Raw genomic sequence first — 15,781 nt, forward strand, 5'->3', positions numbered from 1 at the left:
AAAAAAAAAACGTGGTTCAACCTGTGAAGAGAGCAATCTTTTAGTTTTATTTTGCATTTTGCGCCTGTTTTTAACATCAAAACTGATTCAACAAACATGGACAGAAAAATAAATTATAGCAAAAACAATCACATGGTGAATCCAACGAGAAAATCACATAAAAGATGAAAACCGTGAAATAAAACGACAAAAAAGGCACCAGATGAAAACAACGGAAAGATGAAAATTACATCAAACAGATGGAAACAAAGTACAAATATTTGTATTCTGTCTTTTCAATGTCATTTTCATATTGTTATGTCTTTTACATTGAACACAAAACAAAATGACATAAAAAAACTAAAACCAGACAATATAAACGATGTAAGAGGATTAAAAAAAAATTACTTTTCAATGTGTACTTTTACCACTGAATTCTCTTACATAATTTGTTGATTTGATTTTAGTTTTTTTTTTTAATTGATTTTGTTGATTATTTTTCTTTTTGTTTATTTTAATAATTGTTTTGGTAACTTTTTGGTCTTTTTGTTGATTTTTTTTTTTTTTTTTTTTTTTTTGCTAATTTTGCTAATTTTTGTCCATGTCAGAAGTTATTTTGCTAATTCTTGTTAATTTTGTTAATTTTTTTGTGTGTGTTTTTTTGTTTTTGCTTTCATTTTGTTGATTGTTTTGTTAACTTTTCTTCATTTATTATATTAATTTTTTATTGATTTCATTGATTATTTTCATTTTGCTCAGTTAGTGCTTTGTTCAATCTTCTCTCTAACTGAACTTCCTGAACTTGAAAACACTAAGACGTACAAAGTAGATCTGAGACAATGACCAAGCTTTTAGCAGTAAATATTTCCTCTGAATTAAGTAGACAGTTTGTCCCAATACTTTTGTCCATATAGTGCATATGTATGTTGATAAACTCCTCTGTACTTTAAATAAATTGTGCAGTAAGAGATCAAGCACTTACAAGAAGAAAAGCATTGAATTTATACTTAGTAAATGGGCGTCTTTTTTCAGATTCATGGATTAAAACGAACATATTCTCCGAAGGCTGCAGCTGGATTTAATGTGTGATTATTTTCACCTCAGTTAAAACCAGACATGTTTACTTGTATCATCTCTCCACTCCCTCCATCCATGTCTGTAGGCAATAAAATACACATTTTTGAAGATTTCCTTTGTCGGAGATTTTATTACGTCAGTCACATTGTCAGTTGTCACATTTAAAAAAAAAAAAAAAAAAGAATTAGTACATTTATTTAAAAAAAAAAAAAAAAAAAAAAAAAAACAACAAAAAAAAAACACAATCAGTTTTTTTTCACAGTTAACACATGATACATTGACAAAAATAACTATTTATCTGTGCATATAGGCAGCCAAATCACTCTCTAACTCGTTGAATTACATGTTATACAGTAAATATATATATATATATATATATAAAAAAAAAAGGTTAAGTGGCAGAGTATGATGCATTCTGGGAGTTGAAGGAGGATTGTTCACTTAAGAATGCTGTGACCACCAACACCATTAATGCTGTTGGTGGTAAAGGGTGAGTCAGTGGTGGAACCTGAGGCCTCCTTTGTCTCACCTCTCCTGAACAAAAAAGCAAAAACACAAGAAAAAGTTAGAAAGATAGTTGTGACAAAAGATAACTTAAACAGCAATGACACCAGTGGTTTGGATATGGAAGACCGTTAAGGCCACTGGAAAAAAAAAAAAAAAAAATTAAGGTCCAGTATTTGTTTGAATTATTATTCTGCGGGAAAAGTCAAAATTCTGACTTTTTTCACAGAATTCTGACTTTTTTTTTTTTTTTTTAATTGTTCTTAGAAAAAAGTCAGAATTCTGAGGAAAAAAATGGGTGAATTCTGACCTTTCTTAGAATTCTGACTTTTTTCTCAGAATTCTGACTTTTCAAAAATATTTCTTTTATTGTTGAGAAAAAAGTGAGAATTCTGAGAAAAAAGTTTGAATTCTGACTTTTTACCTCAGAATTCTGACTTTAATCTCAGAAGTCAGACTTTAATCTCATAATTCTGACTTTTTTTCCCTAAATAATCATAAAAAATTTTAATTGAACCTTAATTTTTTTTTTCGTTTTAGTGGCCCTAATTCTCTTCCGTAGTTTGGATGATGTGCTTGTAAAAAAGGAAAATAATCTGGCTTTCTTTTTTTTTTTTTTTTTTTTTTTTTTTAATGATTTTCACATTAACTGATGAACACAAGTCAACAAACCCTGCTTTTAAAAAAACAAAACATTGATGAATATATTTGCTATGAAAGAAGGTCACAAAAATATATGTATTTGGTTTGATTTTCCTTCAGAAATTTGAATAAAAGAAAACTTCTCCAATGACAAAATAAACTAAATTCCCTGTTTTGTTGATTATATATAAAGTACAATAAAGGTCTGTTTCAATTAAACTATTTTTATTTGCATTGTCAGCTTACACCCAAGCAGAAAAATGCAATAAAATGCAAATAATTCTTACTTTTGCACAGTTGCGATGACTTCGCTGACCCATCTCGCAGCTGGATCAACACAAATTGTGTTGCCACGAATCATTGTGAATCTGTAAATAAAAGAAAATCTCCTGTTAAAATATAAGTAATAAATAAGAATCAAAGAGTTTTTTTGTTTTTTTTTCTAATAAATGAATAAATATTGAGTATAAATCAGTGTTAAATTGCTCATATTATGGCTAGGTGATATGGCCAAACATTACTTAGATCATTACTTCTTTCTAGTTTAAAGGCTCATTTTTGGTTCAAAGTGCAAGTTGAAGAAACTAGATGATTATTTCTAGTTTTCAGTGTCACTTTATATCATAGCATTTTTAGAAATATAATAATAATAATAATAATAATAATAATAATAATAATAATAATAATATAGAGAGAGGTAGAACGTTCCTATTAATAAATAATTGAAGTTAATAGAAGGTCCATAACAGAAAATGATGAAATACTAGCTTAATACATGAACATGGATAAGAAAAACTAAGGAATTCTATGTGATTTTTATCTTAGATTAGATTAGATAGATCTGTACTGATCCATCAGGAAATTAAGGTTCCAGTAGCAGCACAACACCGAATGTACACAAATAAGACATATTATAAAACAGGAAAGAAAATAGGAATAACTATGAAAACAGTAATGAAAAACTGGCAATTGCACATTAGAAAGGACACATGGAAATAAGTAATAAAGTAGTAATAAAAATAAATAATAACAAAAAAAGTTATAAAAATTTGAAAAAGACTTAATTAAAAAAGTGTGGCAGTTTGTCATACTTGTATATTTTTGGTCAAGGAACGGACTAACAAAAACGGCAAGTTGATAGGACCAATATTTTGGGAGATATTAGTAATTTTGGAATACAATAGCCTTACAATCACATCCTAGAATCATAGAATCATCATTAAAGTAGGTTACCTAGCAACAGATAAACAATAGGGCCACCTTGCCATGTGTAAAGTTCCTGAAAAATGACTCCAACACAATTTGTAACATTTATATGATTTTAGTTAGCTTCTCCAAAAACACTCCATTACATCTTTTCTTTCTCTCTGTTTTGCTATTCTGCATCATTTTCTTTTGCAGGCTTAACCAAAACGTAACAACTCAAGAGCGCCCCCTTTAGAAAAAATCTATAACATAACATGAACATTATGCCATGATGTCAAATTTCGTGTGCAGAAACAGACATGTCAGCTGAGAGGTTATTCAACTGAAAATGGACGTGGAATTTACCAAGAAAGTAAAGGAATGAACTGGATCAGAGGTCATTTTATTTCACCAATATTTACACCACATCTAAAGCCCGTGGTTATATATATATATATATATATATATATATATATATATATATATATATATATATATATATGTATATATATATAATAAAATGATAAAGTGAAATCTATCCTGATCACCTCTCTGTTTATATCTGTAAATTATATTCATTTTCATCTATATATGCGTATTTGTTTTTATTAGTGGTTTTCGCATTTTGAGATCCAGGTTGGGTTGGTTGGTATGGGGGTCACCATCGGTTCGGGGGGGGGGGGGGGGGGGGTGCAAAAGAGTAAGCCCCTCCACCCCTCCACCCCACTCCCACACACACCCAATAGTTTTTGTTTTGCTTTGTTTCATTTTGTTTTGTCTGTGTGTAAATTTGTTGGTATGAATTTATCTTCAGTTTGTTATCTTTTGAGTAAGTACAATTTAAGTCTTATGACTGTCTGTTGAATGTCTATGTGTCCAATAAATAATTAGGTTTTTTTTTTTTTTTAATTATGTGAATTTCTTTCCTTTTTTTATATTGTACTTTTGGAGATGCACAATGAAAATAAATAAAAATTTGATTAAAAAAAAAATACTAATAATAATAATAACAAAATAAAGTGTTTTAATTCCCCTTCTTTCAGCGCTGCTGTTACTGATCATTTCTGTATTTCAACTTTTCTTCACTGCAACACCAGTAGGATACGAGTACATTTACCAAAAATATGTAAAAAATACTTCCTATTTTAACAACACAACAAATTCTTGCATTAGAGAAAAGGCAGAAATGACTCCTGGTGTCAGTTTTATTATTACTACTTACATGATTTGCGTATGGCGGCAGGATCCGGAAATGGGGATGATCTCAATGTTCTTGATGTGCTTGATGGCTTTGTTCGGGAGGCGGCCGGGAGTTTTCCGAAGGCAGCGACAACCCATTGCTGTGAACAGTTAATGTTAAAGACACGGCTTAATACACGACAGAACGATTACAATGAAACATTCACAGACTTGGCTCAAATCCATAGTGATCTAGAGGACGGAGATGTGGTCATGTGACCTCAGCGAATGGTTCAGTTTCCTCATAAATCACAAATGTTATGAATGAAAACTGAGATGTGGTTGAAAGCCCCAGAATTGAATACAAAGAAGAGCGTGTAGTAAGTTTACTCAGTCACATTGGTGTGTGCAAGGTTAACAATAAACTTAACTAAACATGCAAAAATAAGTGAGTATGAGAGTTTTTTTTTTTTTTAATAAAAATTCATGTAACACTTAATTTATAGTCAAATGTAAAAAATAGTGTATGGGAGAATAGCAATAAATACATGAAATCAGGTAAAATATAATTATATAAAAGCATTAAAAGTACAATGAAATTACTAGTGATATCATTAACTGATTGATTTAATTATAGAAAATTGGTAAAAGCTTTTGCTAATTATCTCCAAAGAAAAGTCGCCTTATTCGTCATTTCACATTCAACTTTGCACAATTATGATGTCCTCAAATAAAAATTTCTATATATTTAAATATTGCAGGTCGGCTTATGTTTAAGTTTTTAAAAGCTGACATGACAACGATTGTTAGAAGCAGGAAAAAGCAGAAACCAGTTTAATTGCATGAAAAAAATTACACAGAAATTAACGAATTCTGACTTGAGAAACTGAATATATTTGTCACTTTTTTTTTTTTTTTTTTACTTTTTCTAAGGAAAACTCACTAAGCTAGTCTTTGAAAAGTCAAATCAAGACTAAAACCAACAAAAATGCCAACTAAAATATCCTTTTCCCCTTCTATATTACTAATATTTACATTCTTTGGGAAATGTCATTAGATGCTGATGATACCCTATTCTGTTGTTCAGGTCAAAATAAGCCTAATCAATACAAGGGTTTAAAAAAAACCCAAATAATTGGACTGAAACCTGGTATAAAATACAGTTGAAGATGTGTTTACCTTCCAGGGAGGTGATGCAGCAGCAGAAAGTCACAGCAGCCAAAAGCAGCAGAACTTTAGTCGTCATCTTGGCGGATGAGTCGGTTTGTTTTGATGTTTCAGGATGTGAGGATGTGATAGTGAATGCAGCACAGTGTGGGTTTATAAAGCAGCAAATAAGGAAGTTTGGGCAGGAAGTACTCTTGACTATCTCCCCGCTCAAAAAAAAAAATGTAAAGATGTTTATTTTTGGAGGGAAGATGCTGGGGTGGTTTTTGCTGAATGAGCTAAAATGGGATTTTCTGCTTTCCTGCACTGAAGTTACATAATTTCACAAATTAATCATTTTCATTCTGAATATGCTCTGTCACACGTGATCATTTATGTCAGTCTTTTAAAATAAGAGCATTTTTAGAGAAAGTTCTCATAAAAATTGTAAAATATATCTATTATTTTTGAAGTTTACTAGATTTTATTCGACACGTCTTTGAGCTGTAAACTGAATCTAATACAACTCCATATAAGTGATATTTGGAACAATATTAAAAATGTAAATTAAAAAAAGAATATAGCAATAGTAGTTGGACTTTGACTTGCATTTCAATGTGAACAGCATGAATACAACATATTTGGCTTTTTTAATTTGTATATACAGTCATTCCTCATATTCAGACTGCATTATTCATAAGGAAGAGGTGAAACCGGAGCAAGTTTGGATGATTAATGGGTTAATATTATGAAATAATGTAATGTGAATGAAACATGATCCAGGAAAAGGTCTGGTATTTAAGTTTATATAAAAAAATAGACTTCCTACACTGTTTTAAAGATGAAAGAGTCAGTAAAAAGGCCAAAATTACATTAACTGAAGATGTAATAGTAAAAGACACAACTGTAAAAGCTGTAAGAAGAATATAAAAGATGCAGTAAAACGTAAAAAAAAAAAAAGACGTAACAAGGTGTAAAAATATTTTCTGACACTAGTCGCTTTTCCATTGACCCTCAAACTGCATGAATATGACTTGCACAACAAAATATTTCAAATGTAAAAATGACAATTTCGCCGATTAAATGTTTTTGCGCTGGTAAGAGACGGTTTTTCGGGCATAGTGCAAATCGTATATCAAACAAAACTGCAACGGAAAGACCTTTTTCCACAAATAGAGTCAGGTGAATAAAAAAAAAAAAAAAAAAAAGAAAGGATGTTGACGGACGTTACAACAAGCGAAGAAGAAGAGTTTTAAAAGAAACATGGCATGGTATGTGTGGACACACCAGGAAAATGAATCTTTTTTTTATTTAGTACGAGATAGAGGAGTAATATATAATAATAATGAATATGTCTGTAAATCAACACGATATTTTCATTTGTCGCCACGTTTATGAAATGACTTCTCGTGTCATCTCGTTATAATAAATAAACAAATCATCGCATTTGTGATTTAATGGAAAAACCGACATTACACACTTTTTCGACATTTAGTAAATATCGGTAAAGTTTTGCGCAGATGTCCAATGGAAAAGTGACTACTGTTTCAATGGTGGAGGACTCAGTAAAAATGCCAAAAATTATGTTAATTCGAGACATATTTTTGTAAATTTGGATCTTGAAGAGACAAAATTGTAGGAAAAACATCATACGTAATAGTAAACAGATTTAGTGTACAATGAACACTGTTTTCATACTTTAAATAGGTTTAGCTGCTTATTCTTACTTTCCTTTGGTAAGAGTTTGTACTTTTATCTACACTTGCCAGACTGAACCCATAAAGACTCAAACATCCACTGGTGATCAAAACCATCTACTGATCTAAACTGTTTAAAACCTGTTGATCCACTAATCCTATCAATACATGTAAATAACTGAGGTAAAATGCAGTTTCTCAGCTTTAAATCATAATCAGATATGACCCATTTGGACGTTCAGAGGCTCCGTAGTTACCATGGAAACACTGTCATCTTCTACAACATTGATTCAACCAGTAAAACCCATGGAGTTGGATCAATGACAGTGGATGGAAACACTTGTTTTACATTGGTTATTGATATCTTTGCTGAAAAAGTCACTTTTTCTTTTGGGTTTTTTTTGTGTTTCTGATATTTCTTTGAATTTACACTAAGTATTCATGAACATCTACATGATCAGTAACTTAATATAGGAAAATAGATGATTTACATTGAAAAATACAACGCACAGAGGATAATATTATTAGAAATAGTATTAAATCACTTAAAAATGGTCAAATATAGAGGAACAATTCATTTGGGAACTGCCAAAAAGTAGCACAGGGTTAAAATCACAGTTGTTCAAGAAAAAAAAAAAAGAAAAAAAAATATATTTTTTTTTTAAAAAGTCACTTTTTCTTCAGTTTTTTTCAGTTTCTAACATAATAACCTTTGAATTTACTTGAAGAATTCATGAACATCTACATAATCAGTAAATTAAATACAGGGAGATATATGATTTACATTGAAAAATGCAACACACATAAGGTAATATAATTGTAAACAGTGATAAGTCACTTAAAAATGGTTAAATATAGAGAAAAATTAATTTGGGAATGGCCACAAAACTAGCACTGGGCCAAAAATAAATAAATAAAATAAATACATAAAGATAGATAGATAGATAGATAGATAGATAGATAGATAGATAGATAGATAGATAGATAGATAGATAGATAGATAGATAGATAGATAGATAGATAGATAGATAGATAGATAGATAGATAGATAGATAGATTTAGCTGAAAAAGTCCCTCACTTCAGTTTTCTCTGTTTTGATATAATAACATTTGAATTTCCTTTGAGCTTTAATGAACGTCTACATAATCAGTACATTTAATAGAGAAAAAACATATGATTTCTACTGAAAAAAAAGCTAAATCCAGGGAATAATATTACAATAAAAGGTTAAATGTAGAGAAAATTGACTTGTAAATTGTCATAAAAATAGTTCTTGACCTTTAAGGGTTAATTTGTTCAACTAGGCATCAAAACAATACAATGACATTAAAAGTGGTTACAGAAAAAGCAGGACTGAAGTTTAACCGAATATGCAAATGAAGACGATGTATTTTCACTTTCACATTAAATACAGTGATTGAAACAGACTGAATTTAAGGATTAATATTATAATTTTGTAATAATCCCACCAGGCTTTATCATATCCATTCGTATTTTAGAATAAGTAATGTTTTCACTACTCTACTACAATGATTTACCACTAGTTTTATTCTATTTTCCAGTGTCTTTTGTCTTGTTAATGCAGTGTAATGTCAGTTCTTATTTCAGTCTACTTCGGTTTCCCCTGTTTTCTGTGACGCTCTCTGAGATTCGGTTAATGATCTGAATCGTACAGATACAGAAGCTGGAAAAACCTCCTGATTTGGCAACAGCAGCCCAAAGTAATCTCGTGGAAATTTTACAAACTAAGTATAACTGGCTCAGTTTAGGGTTTCAGACGGAGTACTTCTATATTTGTCTCCGAGGTCTCTTGACTGATAACCACATCCTTTCCTATCATTAATTTGAGAGAGAGTTATTCCCCACCAGAATTAGACTGTAGTTCCCGTTCATGAAAATGAGACGCACATGTTACAAAAATAAATGCAAATCGCTGTGTCATGGACAGTAAAAACCAAACAGGGCCGTAAACACGTGGAAAATGATGATTAAGGCTGAACTTCTTTTTTATTGTATTAATTATATTAATGCATAAAGTCCCAGCGCTTATTTTGTGACTGCTCCCAAATAAATTTTTCTCTAGATTGAACCCTTTAAAGGGCTCATATTTATCTAAACCCACTTTTATTAGTCTGTGGTTCATTTATTTGTGTATTTGGACAAGAGCTGCAACCGATTAATCGATTTATACATATGCATTACAGATCAGATCTACAAAAGCACAAAACATTTATTAACAGGCAGAATGTTGTTAAAATTGCACTTAATTTTCTTCAGACATTTCAGGTTGTTCATATTTGTTCAAGTTATTCACATTTTATTGTTAAAGGATAGTTGTTAATGTAAATATTTTCATAATGTAATGTTTTTTGCGCTAAATCAAAGAGAAAAAAATTGGTGTTGTCATTATTTATAGGTTATTATGATATTATTTTTTTGTTTTATGCCCTAACTTACACTTTGCAAATTCATTCCCGTGGGCTGGATTGGAATCTTTGGCGGGCCGGTTTTGGCCCCCGGGCCACATGTTTGACACCTGTTATGTAGAGGGCTTCAAAACTCATAATGATAATGATAATAATAATAATAATAATAATAATAATAATAATCATCTTTATTTATACAGCACTTTTCATACATTAAGACTGTGGCACAAAGTGCTTTACATATCAGTTTAAAAATCAGTATCACCCCCCACCCACACACCTACCCACCTGCACATACACACACACACACACACACACACACACACACATATGCAAACCCACAAGTTCACACATACTTAAAAAGACTAACTGAGCACGGGTAGACCAGAAACAAAAAGTAAAAGTAAAACAGGAGGCGCTGTCTCAGGGGGCCATCTGCACCAGGAGGCAGCCGCCGACCCCAGCAACCAGGCACCAGCGACACAGTGCCGCATCCCAACCAGTGGGAGAGGGCCAACTGGGAACCCCACCCACCAGAAAGGAGCGGACCCCAGTGAAAGAAGGCGCCACAGCCACCGGAGTCCGCAGCCGCCCCCCGGCATGGAGGGCTCCCTCTGATGAAACACTGGAGAATAAGAAACATTAAAAAGATATAAAAGAATTGATTAAAAGAAGCTAAATTTAAGACATATATGAAAATAATAAAAATATTAAACATTAAAATGATAAAACAGAAGCACCAGTTAAAAGAATCTTAAGATATATATATTAAATATAACTATAAAACCTTTGAGTGGATAAAACAGAGGCATTTGTTAAAAGCCAAATTAAAAGGTGGGTCTTGAGCCTGGTTTTAAAAATTTCTACATTCTCTGCGGCCCTGAGGTTCCCTGGCAGGCTGTTCCAGAGGCGAGGAGCATAATGCTGAAAAGCTGCCTCGCCATGGGTTTTTGTGTTAGCTTTTGGAACTGTTAAAAGGCCAGTGCCAGAGGAGCTCAGGGTCCGCAAGGGTTCATAGGGTAAAAGCAAGTCTAAGAGATAAGAAGGCGCAAGACCATTAAGACATTTAAAGACTATTAAAAGGACCTTAAAATCAATCCTGAAACACACGGGGAGCTAATGCAGTGATTTTAAAACCGTGGTAATGTGATGTCATGTCATGTATCAAATATGATACGTTCGGCGTTGTAGGGTTAAAGAAGTGATATTTTGCTTCTTTTAATGGAATTCTTAATTTTCCAACATTTCCCTGTGGTCTGCATAAACTGTCAAAGTTCTGCTTGGGTCTGAATTCTTCATTCATTCAACTCCACAGGTCCATCTTCAATCCTATTTCTGAGTAATGACACCAGAAAGGCGGTTTGGAGCGCTGGCCCTTTAAATGCACATGAGCCACTTCAGGCCCCGCCCCTTCCAGGTTGTCGGGTGTGCTGCTCTGTCCAGTTCAACCAACAACTGAACATTTTAGGTAATGGGTGCTTGAAGGAAATGCAAAAATTCCTGATTTGATTAATCGACTCGAATTGATTGAAGGGAAATAAATATTCTATTGCAGTTTTCCTGAACTGAAGCTTCTTTGTGCGTCACAATAAGCGTCCGTGTGAAACACAATAGTGAAACCGATGTTTAACAGTGGAGAAATGAAGGAAACAAAGCTTTGATTCAGGAGAATTGTGGTTGAATTATTTTTTTTCTGGATCACTTTGAGTCGATTAATCGGTTGCAGCTCTAATTTGGCCCCTAATAGTTCAAACAGTTTGAATTTGAACCCTCCAGCTGCTGCAAAACTATCTTTATATTCAATTTGGCAAAAACCAGTGGATTTCTACCACCTGTTCAATTCCTTCTTAATTTGTTATGTTTTATAACTAGTTATGTCACGACATTTGCACATATAAGGTCCAGACTTCAGACGAACATTTCTCGAGTACGACATAATTGTTTGTCAGCAGCAGCGGTTGTAGTAAAAACTGAAAATGTGTCCAAACTTTGAACCGATTACCTAAAATGTTCAGTTGTTGGTTGAACTGGACAGAGCAGCACAGCCAACAACCTGGAGGGGGCGGGGCCTGAAGTGGCTCATGTGCATTTAAAGGGCCAGCGCTCCAAACCACCTTTTTGGTGTCATTAGTCAGAAATAGGGTTGAAGATGGACCTGTGGAGTTGAATGAATGAAGAATTCAGACCCAAGCAGAGCATTTACAGTTTATGTAGACTGCAGGAAAATGTTTGAAAATGAAGAATACCATTTAAAAAAAGCAAAATATCAGTCCTTTAACCCTATAACGCCAAACGTATCATATTTGATACATGAGTTTTGAAGCCCTCTACATGATCAGTGTGATATTTTTTGTCTTGGAAAAACCTGATGTATACAATTATATACATGCAATACCCAGATAATCCACCAGAGGGGAGGAATTCACTCGCCAGAGGCCTTTCCAGTGACACTACAAGACTGTCATTAATGAGGAAGGAGGAAGAACTGGGACAATTTTGAAAAGGAATTACCAATGTCTTAGACATGTTTGTGTTCTATTATGTTTTTGTTTGTTCAAAAATAATAATATTTGAGCATTGAGACCCGATGGGTCAAATATGATACAAAATTGAAACTCATACATGGAAATTGATATTTAAAAAAAAAAAAGTTTTTTGGTTGTTCAGAAGAACCAATAAAAGCTCTAGTGTCAAATAATTATAATTTTCTGTCAGTGATTTAATGGTTCAGGCTTCACAGGGTTAATAGAATAGAATAGAATAGAATAGAATAGAATAGAATAGAATAGAATAGAATAGAATAGAATAGAATAGAATAGAATAGATCTTTACTGTTACTGTCACAGAAACAATGAAAATCAGTTTAGCAGCTCTGTTCTGTTTAACAGCAACAACAATTAGTTTAAAAAGGGACTGTATAAAATATCACACTAAATACTAAAAACTGTAAGCAATGTACAAAAGCTACAACATAAAATATTAAATGTACATACTAAAGTACTACAAAAACTACTGAAATACACAAAAAGCTAACTCTATACACAGATAAGAAATATGTACAACAAGTAAGGATATATACAGGCAGTATAGGATATATACAAGGTAAGATTAAGTGATTTATCTCCATTTATCATAATATTATCCTTTGAATTTTGCTTTTTTGGGGGGTGAAAATCATGTATTTTCCTATTTTTCATTTACTGGTCATGATGAGGTTAATTAAAGCTCAGAGTAAATTGGCTTTAATCACTTCAAAAACTGCTCCGTAATCATTTTAATGACCCAGTGCTTCTTTTGAGGCAGCTTCCAAATACATTTTTCTCTCTATTTAACCTTTCTTAAGCGCTTTCGCACCATTTACAACGTTATCCACAATATTTAAAACTTTTCAGTGTAAAACATGTATATTCTCTAATATTTATTTCACTGATCATGTAGATGTTCATAAAAGCTCAGAGTAAATTCAAAGGTTATTATATAAAAACAAAGAAAACTGAAGAATATATCATTTACTGAACATAAAACCAAGCATCTACAACCCTGTTTAATTCATTTTTTATTCATTCTGTTAATTTTATTTCGTATTCTTATCTTTCAGTTAGTTGTGTTGCTTTTTTAAACATTTTTTCTTCAATTTGTGGTTTATTTTGATCATGATAGTTTTTATTTTGTTGATTCATCATTCATTTTTGTTAATAGTTTTGCTTATTTTATGCCTTTTTATTTAATTTTAGCTAATATTAATTATGTTATTTAGGACTTTGTACATTTTTTTATTTCATTTTTGTTCATTCATCTCCATCCACCTCTGAGCCTCCAAATGGGTCATATCTGATGACCATAAAAAGACGACAAACCATATTTTACACCAATTATTTACATGTACTGACAGGATTAGAGGTTCACCAGGTATTAAACAGTCGCCAGTGGCTGTTTGGGTCTTTATAGGTTAAATTTCTCTGATATTTCCTCTTATTTTGTTCGTTCTTACCTTCCAGATCTGTTCTTTTCCAGGTGTGATGAGTGCTGATTGTAAACATGCCAGGTGTAGCTGATTGTATGTAATTAGCACTTGACCACGCCCACTCAACACCATAAAAGGGCAGGTGTTGTGCCGTGTGCAAACAGCTGACTTTGGATCAGCCATTTCAGAGATGAACCAAAAAAAGAGCACCAGGAAACAGAACTCCAGCAGCGAAACCAGAATACTTTTAAATCCAATCAATCAAATGAAACATATGAACTTTTAAAGTGTCAGTACTCTAATTATGCTTAGAATTATTATTATTATTATTATTTTATTTCCAAGAACATCTTAAAGGACTTATTGGACCTTTTTTTTATGTATTTATTTTTATTTAACAAAAACAAATCTGAGAGAAAACTTTTTATTTCCACCATGCCCCAGAGATGTCCTTATGTTTAATTAATTATTTTTTTAAATTATTATTATTTCTGAAACAAAACAGTCTGGTCAGATGCTCCACTTCAGTTAATGAACAAGATATTTTTCAGTCACAAATTTAATAATCGATCATAGAAATTCCACTAAAACATAAAATAATTCGAATTAGATTGTATTATGTGGTTCTGTGTTTTCTGTTTGCATTGAACAAATACTTCCTGGGCTGTGATGTTTTTTCTATTATCTTGGTAAAATGTACTCGACTAAACACTGGAGTAACAGAAAAAAAACAAAACAAAAAAACAAAAAACATTGGTCAGTTTCACAAATATATGCATATGTTAGGTGCTGCTGTGTGCTATTTCTCGCGTCTTTTCCTTCTTTTTGACTTGGTTTATTTTGTTTAAAAAAAATCCACGAAACAGCGAGGCTGCGAAAGGTGAATCACATTATTGTGAGGGACAACTGTACATCAGGTTTTTCAAGACAAAAAATATCACACTGATCATGTAGAGGGCTTCAAAACTCATGTATCAAATATGATACGTTCAGCATTATAGGGTTAAAGAAGTGATATTTTGCTTTTTTTAAATGGAATTCTTCATTTTCCAACATTTCTCTTTGGTCTCCATAAACTGCAAATGCTCTGTTTGGGTCTGAATTCTTCATTAATTCAACTCCACAGGTCCATCTTCAACCCTATTTCTGAGTAATGACACCAGAAAGGTGGTTACATCAGGTTTTTCAAGACAAAAAATATCCCACTGATCATGTAGAGGGCTTCAAAACTCACATATCAAATATGATACGTTTGGCATTATAGGGTTAAAGGGTTTTTCTCATTATTGAAAAACCCACTCATTCGAGGTAAAGAAATTAAAAACAACAAAGAACAAAAAAATAAATAAAAATCAAATAAAATAAAAGTTTTTTTTTGTTTGTCTGTTTTTTTAATGATAGCCTTCGACTCCTGTGTCTTTTTTACATATGTTTCACCCTCGGGTCATAAAAGCGCACAAACAAAATAAGAATAAATGGGATACAAAGAAAAATTTGAGAAAAACGTGCTCATATATGGTTTCTTGCATCCAGTGAGTGTAAAGTTATGTTAATGCTGATGTATTTATTGTCATTTATGTCTGTAGTTTTGTGTGAAGATTTTACACTTGTCTTTTCCCATCAGTGACAATAAAGAGATTAAACTGAAACAACAAAAAAACTATATCATTAATACAAGTACATGGCTGTTGTGAATGAAAATTAAATGAAAAAAAAACCAAGCTGTCACTTTTTCAAAAGAGATATTTTTGTGCGTCTCCTAACAAAACTTGGAGGGAAGGGACTTTTGACATGCTTTACAAAGATCCCCATTTCTCCATGTCCACTGAAGCAAATCGAATGGGGTTTTCTGCAAGATGTAGGTAATAAGTTATAGTTTCATGCCCTGAAATTGCATTTGGATTGATTCACTGTTTTTAAAAAATAAAGTTATCATCGCAGAAAATCTGATTGCCATTTTTTTTTTTTTTTTTTTTTTGGG

The 15,781-nt window shown here is 32.1% G+C and overlaps 1 protein-coding gene across 1 annotated transcript; it reads right to left on the reverse strand.

Annotated features, from left to right (window-relative positions):
* Positions 1-1,237: 1,237 nt before the first annotated feature.
* Positions 1,238-5,879, reverse strand: cxcl13 (chemokine (C-X-C motif) ligand 13). The gene is made up of 4 exons (XM_030144590.1): positions 5,746-5,879; positions 4,610-4,727; positions 2,490-2,570; positions 1,238-1,590 (listed from the first exon to the last, which is right to left on the reverse strand). Exons 1-4 carry the CDS (start codon positions 5,810-5,812, stop codon positions 1,494-1,496), a joined length of 363 nt encoding a protein of 120 aa, XP_030000450.1. The 5' UTR covers positions 5,813-5,879; the 3' UTR covers positions 1,238-1,493.
* Between the last annotated feature and the right edge of the window lie 9,902 nt (positions 5,880-15,781).

The sequence above is a fragment of the Sphaeramia orbicularis genome, chromosome 9, assembly GCF_902148855.1.
Source record: "Sphaeramia orbicularis chromosome 9, fSphaOr1.1, whole genome shotgun sequence".
Lineage (NCBI taxonomy): Eukaryota > Metazoa > Chordata > Actinopteri > Kurtiformes > Apogonidae > Sphaeramia > Sphaeramia orbicularis.

What these genes read in the sequence shown, in the direction of transcription:
- cxcl13 (XM_030144590.1), bottom strand. Translation starts at nt 5,812, where the DNA reads ATGACGACTAAAGTTCTGCTGCTTTTGGCTGCTGTGACTTTCTGCTGC. An exon ending in CTGCATCACCTCCCTGGAAG is followed by an intron (nt 4,728 to 5,745) that starts GTAAACACATCT and finishes AACTGTTCACAG; the next exon opens with CAATGGGTTGTCGCTGCCTT. An exon ending in GTCATCGCAACTGTGCAAAA is followed by an intron (nt 1,591 to 2,489) that starts GTAAGAATTATT and finishes TTTTTTGTTCAG; the next exon opens with GAGAGGTGAGACAAAGGAGG.